This window comes from Aquarana catesbeiana, linkage group LG01 (genome assembly GCF_042186555.1).
Source record: "Aquarana catesbeiana isolate 2022-GZ linkage group LG01, ASM4218655v1, whole genome shotgun sequence".
NCBI lineage: Eukaryota > Metazoa > Chordata > Amphibia > Anura > Ranidae > Aquarana > Aquarana catesbeiana.
The window spans coordinates 689,193,295-689,209,438 of record NC_133324.1 but is presented as its reverse complement, the minus strand read 5'-3'; the positions used below and the strand labels follow the sequence as shown (position 1 = coordinate 689,209,438).

The 16,144-nt window shown below is 43.5% G+C and overlaps 1 protein-coding gene across 1 annotated transcript in view; it reads right to left on the bottom strand.

Moving 5' to 3' along the window:
* BLTP1 (bridge-like lipid transfer protein family member 1) overlaps window positions 1-16,144 on the bottom strand; it is a gene marked incomplete in the record, with an annotated part of 561,636 nt that overhangs the window by 123,993 nt on the left and 421,499 nt on the right. Inside the window, 6 exon segments of the mRNA XM_073603515.1 lie at window positions 3,403-3,629; window positions 3,763-3,822; window positions 5,675-5,873; window positions 6,490-6,701; window positions 8,992-9,160; window positions 9,322-9,507. Coding sequence (XP_073459616.1) covers window positions 3,403-3,629; window positions 3,763-3,822; window positions 5,675-5,873; window positions 6,490-6,701; window positions 8,992-9,160; window positions 9,322-9,507 — 1,053 coding nt within the window.

Below are 16,144 nucleotides of genomic sequence, written 5' to 3'. Positions count from 1 at the left end.
ACATTAATAAATCACCGGGACCAGATGGCTTGCATCCGAGGGTACTTAGGGAACTCAGTCAGTGATTGCCAGACCGTTGTTCCTAATTTTTACTGACAGTCTACTGACTGGAATGGTACCAGCTGATTGGAAAAAAGCCAATGTAGCACCAATATTTAAAAAGGGCCCAAAATACATCCCTGGGAATTACAGACCAGTTAGCCTAACATCAATAGTATGTAAACTCTTGGAGGGGATGATAAGGGACTATATACAAGATTTTAGTAATGAGAACGGTATGATTAGCAGTAATCAGCATGGATTCATGAAGAATCATTCTTGCCAAACAAATCTACTAACCTTCTATGAGGAGGTGAGTTGCCATCTAGATAAAGGAAGGCCTGTAGACGTGGTGTATCTGGATTTTGCAAAAGCATTTGACACAGTTCCCCATAAACGTTTACTGTACAAATTAAGGTCCGTTGGCATGGACCATAGGGTGAGTACATGGATTGAAAACTGGCTACAAGAGCGAGTTCAGAGGGTGGTGATAAATGGGGAGTACTCGGAATGGTCAGGGGTGGGTAGTGGGGTTCCCCAGGGTTCTGTGCAGGGACCAATCCTATTTAATTTGTTCATAAACGACCTGGAGGATGGGATAAACAGTTCAATCTCTGCATTTGCAGAGGATGCTAAGCTAAGCAGAGCAATAACTTCTCCGCAGGATGTGGAAACCTTGCAAGAAGATCTGAACAAATTAATGGGGTGGGCAACTACATGGCAAATGAGGTTCAATGTAGAAAAATGTAAAATAATGCATTTGGGTGGCAAAAATATGAATTCAATCTATACACTGGGGGGAGAACCTCTGGGTTGGAATCTATTATGGAAAAGGACCTGGGGGTCCTAGTAGATGATAGGCTCAGCAATGGCATGCAATACCAAGCTGCTGCTAACAAAGCAAACAGAATATTGGCATGCATTAAAAAGGGGATCAACTCCAGAGATAAAACGATAATTCTCCCACTCTACAAGACTCTGGTCCGGCCACACCTGGAGTATGCTGTCCAGTTCTGGGCACCAGTCCTCAGGAAGGATGTACTGAAAATGGAGCGAGTACAAAGCTAATAAAGGGTCTGGAGGATCTTAGTTATGAGGATAGGTTGCGAGCACTGAACTTATTCTCTCTGGAGAAGAGACGCTTGAGAGGGGATATGATTTCAATATACAAATACCGTACTGGTGACCCTACAATAGAAATAAAACTTTTTTGCAGAAGAGAGTTTAACAAGACTCGTGGCCACTCATTAAAATTAGAAGAAAAGAGGTTTAACCTTAAACTACGTAGAGGGTTCTTTAATGTAAGAGCGCCAAGGATGTGGAATTCCCTTCCACAGGCGGTGGTCTCAGCGGGGAGCATCGATAGCTTCAAGAAACTATTAGATAAGCACTTGAATGACCACAACATACAGGGATATACAATGTAATACTGAAACATAATCACACATAGGACTTGATGGACTTGTGTCTTTTTTCAACCTCACCTACTATGTAACTATGGTGGGGATGGACTTTGCTACAGTCTGGCTCTAGGTCGTGGCTCCCAGGGTCTCCCAGCTCACGCTCACAGTAGAGTACAGGAAGGTAGAGAGGAAGCAGCAGACTGCGACAACAAAGGATAGTCAGGAGATAAGCCAAAAGGTCAGGGTAACAAGCAGATATGGATAGTCAAGGAACACGCCAAAGGTTGGGATATGAAGCAGACGAGGACAATCAAGAACAAGCCAAGGTCGGTAAACAGGATCAGACGAAGGTCACAGAGCAATGAGCACACGGAAGCCAAAACACACAATACTGATCAGCAGAACTGGCTTGCAGTGCACAGGTTAATATAGAGTTCCCTGATAGGGGCTGGGGTGGAGCCATGCTTTGAGGAGAGATTACTTAAGCAGCCAGGTGAGAGTGGCTGGCCTCTTAATCTGAGCACATGGAGAGGTAAAGCTGACAAACATTACTGCATAACCATGACACTTGGATGGAAATGTATATATATGTTTTTATGCATATTGTGCATCCATATATACCTCTGATGATATACATTCTGTTATCATAGTTATAAGCTATAGATTTGGAACCCGCAAGCCTTTTGTCCCTGAAGAAGATCTTCATTTTGTTTTTTCTAAACATGTTGGACGTTCTGGGCTTTCTCCACAGCTGTTTCCATTTCTGTTCCCAATATATGTGTTTGTTGCTTTTATTCCCATTTCTATGTTGTGATTGGCATCAATGTGCAATAAATTTATATACTTTTTCTACAAAAGTGTTTGTGGCCCGTTTAAAGTCCCAACCTGAGGAACCTATCTTTTACTCTTGTTTTTTACTTTATACTCACAGATTGAAAGTACATTTCACCAGGTAAACTAATACGCGCCTTTTTTTTTTATATAAATACATCCCTAAAACTAAATAAAAATATTTATTGAAAAAAATTACCCACCACTTGTAAAATGCCAGTAACTTAGAAATAAGTGTCAAACGAATTAAGGTGCCAGTCTGTTCATTGTACTGTAAGTGTCAGCAAGCTCTATTAAGAAGCCAGAGAACATCTGCTTCTAAATAGCACAACAGAAAAGGCTAATATAAGCCAGCTGTATACGTTTAGTCAGATTGACCAACTGGTTTCTGTGATTTCTCACTCAGCTTCAGAGATTCACAAATTTTATCTATCCATAAAAACTACATTATCCTGCTTCTATATAAATTAAACAAGTGCATGCCTATATACTGCATACAATAAAGAAGACAGAAAAGCATATTCATCTAAATTGTACACACTTATGTTAGGTGCCAGGGTCATATGGCAAAATTCTCTTTGCTGTGGATTTTTTTGTATAAGCCTTAGTGCAAATTTAATTCCAGCGTTCCAAACCTATTATCAATACATAGCAAGAATACATATACCAATACAGATAAACTACCATGAACAGTGGCACATCTGTGCGAGACTATACATTGGCAGATTTAAAATGATTTATCATCCATGCCATTGCCTAGAGACTGAAAAATGTATTACTCCCAATTGGTTCATATAATCTAGTGTTAAATAATAAGTAGGTCATGTATCTAAAAGATTAGGTATCGTATTAGAACAGACAGTAAGCAGAGTACAAAAATATTTCTGGAGGCATTACTGGTTTAACATGAGCTAGATTTCCTAAGTAACCGCCAAACAGCTTGAGGTAGAAATGTCAAAAAGGAAGAAGAGTTGTATTTAGCCACCAGCATTTCATACCCACTTGCATATCATGGTTAGCCCCTTCTCCCTATAGACAATCAAATGCATACTGTGTGCGTTAGCCTGAAGTAAAATAAAAAAAAATCAGGACAAACACAATAATGGCAAATGGTTGTATGGGAACATACTGCATGGACTGTAGGAGACATGCTGTCAACTTCATCTTCATCTGAGAGATCAGCCATGATTACAGAGTTCAGATCTGCAATATCATCTATGTCCTCTTCTCCAGTCAGTGTGGTCAGAGTATTGCCAAGGGCATTAAGCCTTTTTCCGATATTTGGATCCATATGCACATCAATGCCACACATCTTCCACAATACATTGAGGGTCCATGTGCCAGCACTGTTGCTTTCTAGTGTTGAATAAATAAATAGATATGGATATGAGTGCATGCTCTTTTAGAAATTCAGCACAAGAATGTACAAACCAAACTGCATTCTCACAAATCCTCAAGATTATTATAGGAATTGCTATTTTGATCGTACCTGCCGAAGCCTGCCCTGTTGTCCGAGAACACACTTCATATGTTCCATCTGGCACAACACCTACAAAGGCAAGAATATTTAACTTTTAACAAGTTAAAAGGATAAATGCCATACACTATTAATTACATGTCATGCTCTTCAAAGATAAACTTTTATCCACCGGAAATAACACTGCCCATATGCTACCAACACTGTGGACAAAATGATCAGACTTTAGGATTTATATGCTAAAACTGGAAAGTGAAAAATCTGGTGCAACTCTGCATAGAAACCAATCAGCTTCCAGGTTTTATTGCCAAACCTTAATTGAACAAGCTGGCTTTAGAAGCTCATTGGCTACCATGCACAGCTGCACCAGATTCCGAGTGTACCAGTTTTAGTACATCTACCCTATTCTGTAGACCCAGGCCATCAAATTCAAACAGACTCATAACATTTTTTCTATATTAGACCATCTTAAGCGTGTCATTTTATTCCTATATCTTGTATAATATAAAAAGAAAACAGCACTGGAGGCTTTTTGTACCCATTCACCTTTACACTGTTAAGCCTAGTACACACGGCCGAATGTTGGGCGACATCGGCTGGTTCAATAAAAAAAACAGCCGACATTCAGATCTTGTGTATGGCAGCTGGTCTGACAGAAGCTGGCTGTTCGGCTGGTCTGACAGAAGCCGGTTGTTCGGCCGGCATCTGTTGGACGAGCATGCTGAAAAACCAGCAGCCGACCAGGCTCCTGATCAGCGCTCTCAGCCAATGGCTGAGAGCGCTGACCGGAGTGTTTTTGGTAGAGGGGTAGTCCCCCTGTCAGAACACAATAGAACAGCAGGGGAGAACGCTGTACTAACATAGGATTGTTAGTAGCACTTACCAGAGATATGCGCTGGCTCTTACCAGAGATGTCAGTTTTTTTTACAGACTAGTGGTGTGTACTAGAGTTAAGCGACTTTCCAAAAATTATAAAAAAATTCAAAATTACCAAGAGCTGATAATGTAAACTTATAAAATTATTTACCTAACACCTATATAAAACATAATACACTATACATAAATGTTTGTGTAACTCTAGCCACTATAGGGATAATTTTCAAATTTGCATAGAAAATACAGTCAAAATATGGCTCATCAAGTATGTAAACATGTAAAAGACTTGGCATAAAATAATTTTAGGTAAATTCTACAATAATACCTCAAAGAAAATGCACCATAGTTTCCCATGAAGTTCTAAGCTTCAAAGGCAAAAGAAAAAACTGTTTAGAGGGGAAGGGCGATTTGAGTTTAATAGTCCAAGCGGAATAGTTTGTACAGAAAGGTGTACACATCTACGTACAATTTCTACATACAGTGGGTATAGACGAGAACCACCATTCAACACTTTTTTCCATGTGGCCTCAGAATCTTCAAGGTACATTTAAGGTGGTCATATGAGACTAAAATTGAATTGTTTGCCTTCAACACTAAACAATATGTCTGGCGGAAATCGAATACAGCTCACCATCCAAATATCACCATTCCTACAGTAAACCATGGAGGGTGCAATATCCTGTTATGGGGGTGTTTCTCTGCAGCAGGGACTGGAGCACTTGTCAGGATTGAAGAAAAACAGATGGAGCAAAATACCATCAAATTATTCAGGAAAATCTGCTGCCCTCTGCCAGAAAAGTCGTCAATGGGAAGAAGGTTTACCTTCCAACATGGCAATGAGCCAAAGTACACAGCAAAAATGACCACACAGTGGTTGAAGGTGAAAAAGGTGAATGTCCTTGCATGGCTTAGTCAGGGCTAAGGCTTAAACCCCACTGAAAATCTATGGAGTTATTGTTATTTTAAAGGTGGGGTGATTCTTTTCTATACCCACTATATTGACATTTTGTGCCAATAATAAAACAAATGAACAGAGAAATATACTCACATGCATTCATCACTAGATCCGTTCTAATTTCTGGTTTCCAGTCATCCCAAGAGGTCTCAAATCCTTCAGCAAAACGAATGCAGAAGTTTTTAAAGTGCCCTTTGCTCACCAGAGACTCTGATGAGCATGCTGTTATCAAAGTACTTTCAATGGTCAGTACCAATGCAGAGCCTGTATCAAAGTCACCGGTGTGATTTGCCTGGTAGAAATAAAACAGAACTTCATCATAAAACAAATGAGGTGATGAAAAGGCTTATGCCGCGTACACACGGTCGGACTTTTCGTCTACAAAAGTCCGACAGCCTGTCCGACAGACTTCCGGCGGACTTTCAGCGGACTTGCAGCAGACTTTCTAACGAACGGACTTGCCTACACACGACCACACAAAAGTCCGACGGATTCGTACGTGATGACGTACACCGGACTAAAATAAGGAAGTTCATAGTCGGTAGCCAATAGCTGCCCTAGCATGGGTTTTTGTCCGTCGGACTAGCATACAGACGAGCGGACTTCGGGGTCCGTCGTACTTACGACGTAAAGATTTGAAGCATGCTTCAAATCTAAAGTCCGTCGGATTTTAGGCTAAAAAAGTCCGTTGAAAGTCCGGAGAAGCCCACACACGATCGGATTACCAGCCAGCTTTAGTCCGTCAGCGTCCGTTGGACTTTTGTAGACGAAAAGTCCGACCGTGTGTACGCGGCATAAGTGTAACACATCACTAATTATATGTTTATCCTGCAGATGCTTATATAAATTACTACACATTCGTTTATAACAAATCTATCAAAAATGAAGTGTGGTGCCGAGATCAATACCTGCGGTGCATTGGTGATGGGTAAACATATCCCCAAATCATTGACTGTGAGTTGGAGAAAAAGAGTTCCAAGAGCCTGGGCAGATGTCTGTTGAATTCCGGGCAGCATGTCTACTACTTCCTTTGTTGCCATATGAATATCCTTGTTTAGTGCCATTCTTTGCTCATTCCAGTTATCATATGCTGCCTTATAATTCAGCCAGAATAGCACAGCTTTCAACAGAAAAAGGGTATACAAATTAATAGTCACTTTATATGTCATTATGAGAACTAAATGATAAAACTTTGTCATACTTATCCAGTGTATTAACTGGGAAATCTCTTCAGGATGTAGTGCATGTATAGACTAATGGTTAATATTGTGGACATGGGCAACATAACTTGGGAAAAAAAGCAAAAAAAACCCCTTTGTTCTTAACAGGCTGAAAAAATATTCTTAAAAAAATGAAACTGTGTCAAATTATGCTGATGGAAGGAACACTTAATCTGGAACAAACACATTTTGTAAAACGGAGAATATAAAAATACCTGCAAGTAACCAGCAGGGCTGCAAGAATTTAAATGTTCTAAAAGGATTATAAAAAAACAAAACAATAAACATAAGCGGGCTTTATAAATTGTGAGTGCCAGCAGGAGAACTGTACAAAATGAAAAGGTTAAAAAATCTAAAATAAACTGCGCTTATGATAAACAAAAACAAAAAATTGCAGCTGTAACAATCAAGTGAGACATTATCACAAAAATGAAATAGGTGAACAAGTATGTTGTGCTTAAATGAAATAAACAGTAAATAAATAATATAAACAAGTGAGTGCAAGAGTCACAAACATGAATAGTTAAAGTTTGAATGTTGTGTCACCAACTTCCTCCACCTTGTGCGACCACCACCAAAAAAATAGGATGTGCCCTTACCAAAGAGCGTTGACCACCTATTACGGGGGGTCAACATAGGCTTGTATGTCTGGAAAAACTCCACGTCTGTAAGGAGGTCTGCTCAACAGAAACTTCAAGCCACCACCGGGGAAAACATCAGTTTTCTTTTACTCCAACCGTGACATCAGGTCATATATCCCAAATGAGAGACAAATGTCACAATAGTGTAAAACCTTTTTTACCAGGATTTAATAAAGGTAATGCACTTACATGAAAAGATGATTAAAACAGCATGTACTGGACACAGGAAATTATGCTATTGCTTGACTGGTTTCGTCACTAATCGGACTTCTTCCGGAGCATAAGTGTCATTCCCCCTCATCACAATAAATACCCTCTCTGTGGGTCAAAGCCTCTTTTCCATCATCAGCTCCGTGCGGTTCTTCTGGTCTGACCAAGCCTCATTCTGTGTGATGCTTCCTGTATAATCAAGTCTCACTCTGGCCACAGAGTCCTACTGTGGTTCAAGGCAGACAACCAAGCCTCGTTCTGACCGGTTATGACACCAGCCATGATAACAGGAATTAACCACACAGACCTATCGCAGAAGCACAAGTGCTGACACCGTGGCTCCCTCCCAATGATATCAGTCACAGGAAGTTGACAGCACTTCCTGTTTATTGAACCATGTGACTGATGTGCTTCTGCGATAGGTCTGTGTGGTTAATTCCTGTTATAATGACTGGTGTCATGACCAGCCAGAACGAGGCTTGGCTGTCTGCCTTGAACCACAGAAGGACTCTGTGGCCAGAGTGAGGCTTGGTTATACAGGAAGCAACACTCTGTGGCCAGAGTGAGGCTTGGTTATACAGCTGAGGATGGAAACGAGGCTTTGACCCACAGAGAGGGTATTTATTGCGATGAGGGGGAATGACACTTATGCTCCAGAAGTCCGATTAGTGATGAAACTGGTCGAGCAATAGCGTCATTTCCTGTCATCGTGTTTGGAGACTCTACCTCTGAAACCACTGTGTCCAGTACATGCTGTTTTCATTGTCTTTTCATGTAAGGGCATTACCATTATTAAATCCTGGTAAAAAAAGGTTTTACACTATTTTGGCGTTTGTCTCTCATTTGGGGTATATGACCTGATGTCACGGAGTAAAAGAAACCTAATGTTTTCCTCGGTGGTGGCTTGAAGTTTCTGTTGAGCAGAACCTACTTACAGACGTGGAGTTTTTCCAGACATACAAGCCTATGTTGACCCCCCATAATAGGTGGTCAACGCTCTTTGGTAAGGGCACATCCTATTTTTTTGGTGGTGGTCGCACAAATGGAGGAAGTTGGTGACACAGCATTCAAGTTTTCACTATTGTGTCACATTTGTGACTCTTGGATTCACTTGTTTATATTATTTCTTTACTGTTTATTTCATTTAGGCGCATTATAATGAAAAGGTTGCCATGTGTTTTGGAACAAATTATGAACACACACATAGGTATGACTGAAATAAGCTAAGAAAATCAGCCTCATATTTATGATCATGTTTTTACAGTAAGTAAAGTATTGTTTAGGGTACTCTACATGGATTGTGAAAGGTAGACAGGAATAGAAAGGCAGCTGCTAGTACCTCTGTCAAAGGCTACAGGCTGTGCGTAGACAATGGGTCTACTCAAGGTAATAAGCACTGCTTCTCTTCCTGTAGAGCCGCTGATCTCCTCCTGCAGTGCATTACGCAAGCCTATGCGGGTTTTAAAATAGGCAACTTGATGAAAATCTGATCCAGCCTCTTCATAAACCTGCAAGAGACAGAATATTAATATTTAAGAAAAGGCATGTAAGGATGACTGCAACAAAATAAAAGTCTAGACAATTTATGGTAAGGTAAAGAAGAAATTCACCATGTACATAAAAAAGCCAAATGAAAATGATCACATTAACTAAATCTAAAGTTGCTTACTTGATGTTTCACAATTTGTCCAAGAGCTAAGTTCAAATCAACTTGACATTTGCCAAAAAGCTTTAGATAGCTACTGCTTCCGGGTAAGGCTTTTGTCTGAATGCGATTCGACAACTCCAGCTCTATCAGACCGGTCTCAAATCTGACTGCCCTCATGGAGGGAGTTGTAGCTGTCACTTGGATGCCCTATAGCAAAGAATATAAAGCAACCATAAATCCAATAATTAATTATCAGTGTTATTTGCCAAGATGCAGTCAATAATCTGGTAAATCAGAAGAATCGGATGGCATAGTTATAATCCAGGAAAAAACACCATACACAAACATGCTTGAAAAAGAAGCACATTTGTTTTTAAAATCTATCCAAAAAATTATAATCCTGTTATATGGGTTGTTTATTGGCTCAATGACCCACTGGTTTCTCATATCTCCCAAACAAAAGCTGAAAGTAAAAAAAAAAAAAAAAAGACTTCTTTGAATCACAAGCGAATATTTTAATGCAGCTCCAAATGTTGTTTTTGATATCTTTAAACCTGCAGCTTTCATATCTGGTGATCCTGCCACCATAAAAAGAGAAGTATTTGAGATATATATATATATATATATATATAAAAAACCCTTGTACTTACCTAGATGGATGGAGCATCGATGCAATGCTGTATCTGTCCCCCACTGCCTCTGCACTGAGAATAGAATGATTAAACACTGCCAATCACTCAGTTCTCACCTCCACTCAGAACAGAGAGCTGTGACTCTCAGTCACAGGCTCTCTCCTCTGCACCTCTAGCACTCACTGGTGCGCTGGGCTGGAAAGGGGAGAGAGCAGCTGTGAGGCTGAGCCAGCTGCCAGTCCAGGCATCTGGGTGGATCCTGACTATAAAGTGGGGATCTTTCCCAAGCCTGGACCAGCTGAGTGACATTTGCGAACAGTGGGCTTTAGCCTGCTGAAAATGGGTTAAAGGAGTGCAGAACAAACTGCACTCCTGTGATCGATAGGAGAAGTAGGGCCAAACTTCCCCTTCAGGCAATAAACTGTTGTGCTCCCCCAGTTGTGCCCCTGTGGTGTCACACTTTCAAACGCTCCCTCAACTGAGACTACAAGGGGCTGTGCTGACACACATCGGGCAGGAAAGGTGTATAGCAATAATATGTGTACGACACTGAAGCAAGAGCATGTGGACTGAAAATGGCTGAAATTAACTGGGGGAAATCGGCAGCACTGAGATGCCAAATTGGATGAAAAAGTGCTGAAAAAACCCCCACAGTGCTAAAGTGAAAATAAAGGCAATACTAGATTTAGACAGAGTGGTGAGGGATTAAAAAATAGGATTTTTTAAAACAGCTTACCTGTAAAATCCTTTTCTTTCGAAGGACATCACGGGACACAGAGCCACAGTAATTACTGATGGGTTATATAGGTATCACTGGTGATTGGACACTGGCACACCCTATCAGGAAGTTCAACCCCCTATATAATCCCTCCCCCTTGCAGGGATACCTCAGTTTTGTAGCCAAGCAATATAGTGTATTAGAAGAGGGGCGGGACCTCTGTGTCCCGTGATGTCCTTCGAAAGAAAAGGATTTTACAGGTAAGCTGTTTTTAAAAATCCTATTTTCTTTCTCGAACATCACGGGACACAGAGCCACAGTAATTACTGATGGGATGTCCCAGAGCAATGCTACCTGAGGGGGGGGAACCAAGACCAAGTAGGGTGCAATCAGACCTGAGGACCCTGTACCGCTGCCTGCAGCACACTACGCCCAAAGGCGATATCCTCATGCCTTCTCACATCCACCTGATAGAATCTGGTGAATGTATGAACTGAAGACCAGGTTGCAGCCTTGCAGATTTGAGCCATAGAGGCCCGGTGATGCACTGCCCAAGAAGCACCAATAGCCCTTGTGGAATGTGCCCTGATCTGAATCGGAGGAATCTTCTGTTTCAAACCGTAAGCTTGAATGATCAACTGTCGAATCCATTTAGAAATGGTAGCTTTTGACGCTGCCTGTCCTCTATTGGGACCCTCTGGCAGCACAAACAAAACATCCGTCTTGCGGATCTGAGTAGTTGCCCCTAGATAGGCCTTAACTGCTCTTACTACATCCAACGAATGTAGAGATCTCTCTTCCGGAGAACAGGGATCTGGAAAAAAGGAAGGTAGAACAATGTCTTGGTTTAAATGAAAATCAGAAACCACCTTCGGTAAAAAACTAGGATGAGGGCGTAGTACCACTCTATCCTTGTGTATAATCAAATAAGGCTCCTTACAGGAAAGAGCTGCTAATTCTGATACTCTTCTAGCAGAAGAGATGGCCACCAGAAAAATTTATTTCCTTGTCAACAAGACCAAAGGAATCTGACTTATTGGTTCAAAAGGCTGTTTCTGTAACACAGCCAGGACCAAATTCAAGTCCCAGGGGTTTAGGGGCGCTTTAACCGAAGGATTAAGACGCATCACCCCCTGCATAAAGTTTCGGACCAAAGAATGCGAAGCAAGTGGCCGCTGAAATAATACTGATAAAGCAGAAACCTGGCCCTTGATGGTACTCAAGGCCAGCTTCATCTCTAATCCCATCTGTAGAAAATCAAGGATTCTACCTATGACATATTTCCTGGGATGCCAACCTCTGGATTCACACCAGGTTATATAAGCCTTCCAGACTCTATGATAAATCATCCTGGAAGCTGGCTTCCTTGCATTAATCAAGGTAGATATGACAGGACCTGAGAGCCCACGACTCTTCAGAACGTGGGTCTCAATAGCCAAACCGTCAAATTTAGCGTTTGTAAGGCAGGATGGAACACTGGACCCTGAGATAACAGGTCTGGGCGTACCGGTAGGGTCCACGGGGAACCCACCGTCATCCTTACTATTTCTGCATACCAAGTCCTTCTGGGCCAAGCGGGGGCCACCAGAAGTACCGACTTCCTTTCCTGTCTGATCCTGCGAAGGAGTCGTGGTAGTAGCAGAATAGGCGGGAATGCGTAAATCAGTGAGAACCGAAGCCACGGAATCACCAACGCATCCGTCCCGCATGCAAGAGGATCTTTTGTCCTTGCCACAAATCTGTCTATCTTTTTGTTGAATCGGGATGCAAAGAGATCTACATCTGGAACCCCCCATCTTTGGCATATGGCCCAAAAGACGTCGGGATGCAGAGACCATTCCCCTGGAAGTAACTACTGGCGACTTAGATAGTCCGCCTGCCAATTCTCTATTCCCGGGATGAAAACTGACGATATGCATGGCACATGCATCTCTGCCCAGACTAAGATCTGGTTAACCTCTTTTTGAGCAGCTCGGCTCCGGGTGCCTCCCTGATGATTGACATAAGCCACTGCTGTGGCATTGTCGGACTGGATCCTGACCGGACAACCCTGTAGCCTGATAGTCCAGGCTTTTAGAGCTAGATGTATCGCCCGGATCTCCAGAATGTTGATGGGTAAGGTCCTCTCTGTCTTGGACCATACCCCTTGGACCGCAGCCTGTTCCAGAACTGCTCCCCAACCTGACAGACTGGCATCTGTTGTTACCACCATCCAGGTAACCGGTAGAAAGGATTTCCCCTTCTGCAGGTTTTCGGGTATGAGCCACCAATTGAGGCTCTGACGCACCGCATGCGACAGGTGCATCGGAAAGTCTAATGCCTGAACCTTCTTGTTCCAGGTCGACAGAATACTGTGTTGCAGCATTCTTGAGTGAAACTGAGCATAGGGAACTGCTTCGAATGAAGACACCATCTTCCCTAGTAGCCTCATACAAAGGCGGACTGAGGAACCCTTCTTGGTCCTTACTGTCAGAATCAGCTCTCTCAAAGCAGTGATCTTTGCCTGGGGTAGAAATATTTTCTCCTGGCTTGTATCTATAATCAGACCTAAATACTCCAGTCTTCTTACTGGTTTTAGGAAAGACTTTTCTAAGTTGAGGATCCAACCCAGGTGTTCTAGATACCTGACCGTGGTCCTCAAGTTTCCATTCAAAGAGGCTACCGACCGGTCTATCAAGAGCAGGTCGTCTAGGTATGCTATGACAGCTATACCCTGAGCCCTTAATCTGGCCAGAGGAGGAGCCAAGATCTTTGTGAACACTCGAGGTGCAGTGGCTATCCCGAAAGGCAGAGCCACAAACTGGAAATGGCGCCCTCCTACCTCGAAGCGCAGAAACTTCTGATGAGCAGGAAAAATGGGCACATGCAGATATGCATCTCTGATGTCTATTGATGCCAGAAATTCTCCTCCCTGCAGGGTGGGAACTACTGTTCGAATTGATTCCATGCGGAAGGATTGAATCCTTAGGAATCGGTTCAGATCCCTTAAGTCCAAAATGGGCCTGACATCCCCATTTGGCTTTTGGACCGTAAAAAGGTTGGAATAGAAGCCCAATCCCTGGTCCTTTGCGGGAACTATCATAATGACCTCCTGCGACAAAAGTCGCTCTAACGCTAGAAGGAGCGACTGCTTCTTCTCTGGGTCTCTGGGAACATTTGATCTGAGGAACCGAGGAGAAGGGAATTCCTGAAACTCCAGCTTGTACCCTAAGGTTACCGTGGAGACTACCCATCTGTCCTGGAAGTCCTCGTGCCAGAGCTCTGAGAACTGTCGCAGTCTTCCCCCCACTCGAGTGAGCGGGGGCGCCCCCTTTAATGCAGAGGTCTTAGTGTTTTGCCTAGTAGGCTTCTTTCCCCAGGACTTCTTTTGTCCCTGGGGTTGACTCTTGTCTCTGGACCCCGATGGAGGCGGCCGTCGAGACTGCCTGGAGGCTGAAGCCCCCGGCGCTGGGGAAAGAGTCCGTTTGAAAGAGGGACGCTTACTCTTCTTCTAGACAGGTAAGAGAGTGCTTATCCCTCAAGAGATTCTCTTAATATAGTTATCCAAGTCCTCTCCAAACAACCTTGCACCACGAAATGGAAACCCAGCCAGTAGCTTCTTACATGGTGCTTCGGCTGACCAATTTTTCAACCATAGGATTCTACGTATATGCACCAACCCCAGTGAAAGACGGGAGGTTTGCACGATAGAATCTCTAATGGCGTCAACCACAAAGCATAAGGCCGCTGGAAGGTTAGCAAACCCCTGGGCCTGCTGTTCAGGTAATACTTTGATGACCTGCTTAACATGGTCTCTTAAGTATTGACAGACTCCAATCGCTGCTACTGCAGGTTGGGCCACTGATCCTGCTAAGGAGAAAACATCCTTCAATAGGGATTCCATCCTTTTATCTACAGGATCCCTGAGCATCTGTGCATTGTCTACAGGACAAGTCAGGCTATTATTTACGGAGGAAATGGCGGCATCAATAGCCGGTATTCCCCACATTTTAATAAACTTTTCTTCCATCGGATAAAGTGTTGAAAACTTTCTCGACGGAAAAAAACGTTTGTCTGGGTGATCCCACTCAGAATAAATAAGCTTTTCAAGTAAAGTATGAACAGGAAAAGCATGTGCTGCTTGGAAAGGTTTCAGTGACCCCAAAGCAGAAGAGGATTCTTTAGCAGTTTCAGGTATGGGCAACTTAAATGTGGAGCGGACCAATCCAGTGAGGATCTGCACTAAGACTTTCTCCTCTTGGGAAGTCGCAGAGGGTCCCTCTCCACCTGAATCCTCCGAAGAGGAATCATCCATCCCATCCCGATCCTCTGAAAGGGATTCATCTCCTTTATCCCAGAGCTCCTCTGTCTGAGGGTCTTGGGGAACAGAGGAAAGCCTAGTGCGTTTTCTTCCACTGAGTGAAGACGTAATCACGGCCATTAATCTTTCCTCTAGACCATTAATGGTTGAGGAAAAAACCTCTTGTGTAATATATACAGGGCTGAAGTGCCAGAAGCAGGTGTAGCCCCTGACCCCGATGGCTCTCCCTGGCTAGCCGTCCCTGGCCCATCTTTAGGGGGGGAGGATGCTGCCAACAGGGGGCCCTCAGAACCTGAACGAGATCCCCTAGTGTCTCTGGTTCCTGGGGTGCTTGAAACTCTTCTACCCATAGTGCAAAGCAACAAGGTGTGAGGTATACAAATGAACACTGCCCGCTGAGCGATGTAGTCTGGCTAAAAGCCTTGCTACCCAATGCTCAGTCTGGTGTTACTTCAGTAAATGCTGCCTAGGAGAATGCCTGTGTCCCACCTTACATGCGACCGTCAGCTCTGTGTCTCTCAGAAGGCTGTGTGCACCTGTACAGAGTGCCTCTAATAGCCTGCAGCTGGCCTGAGTGGGAGTCTAAGCACCTGTGCTGACGTCCCGCCCCCTCCTCTACCGCCCCCCCCCTCGAGTTTTGAAAAAAACGAGCGCTTCCCGCGCTGCCGACTCTCCTGTCATGCTTCCGGAGAAAGGCTGGGGATGGGGGGGGGGAGGGAGGGAGGCTGGTAACAAGATCTGCCTGAACGGCTATCTTGAGAGATGGTGGCCATTAGGCCGCAGAGCCCGGGTGGTATAACCACTTTCTAGACCCCTGTGGCCCCTCTCTAGCCTGGGGGGGAACATTCAAACATGAGAAATCCCCCTTTCCACCTTACCTGTTTGCAGCCTGCTTGATACGCTGGGACATAAACAGCGATTACAACACCTGAGACAGAGTCAGCATGTGTAGGTTTGTGCTCTTGGCAGCCCCCGGTGGTCACAATAGGCATAGCATGCATTTACCTTAAAGGAGAAAAGCCACTAGAACTCAAAAATTCTGTGGAATCTCCTCTTACCTTATCCAGCCGCAGGGTGCTGTTTACACAGACCCAATCTTCACCTCTCACGGTGGGCTCCGTTTGAAAAAACCGTCAGAGACTGGGGCCCCCATCAGTAGGGGGATCCAACAGTTCTGGGACCGTAAAGCACCTC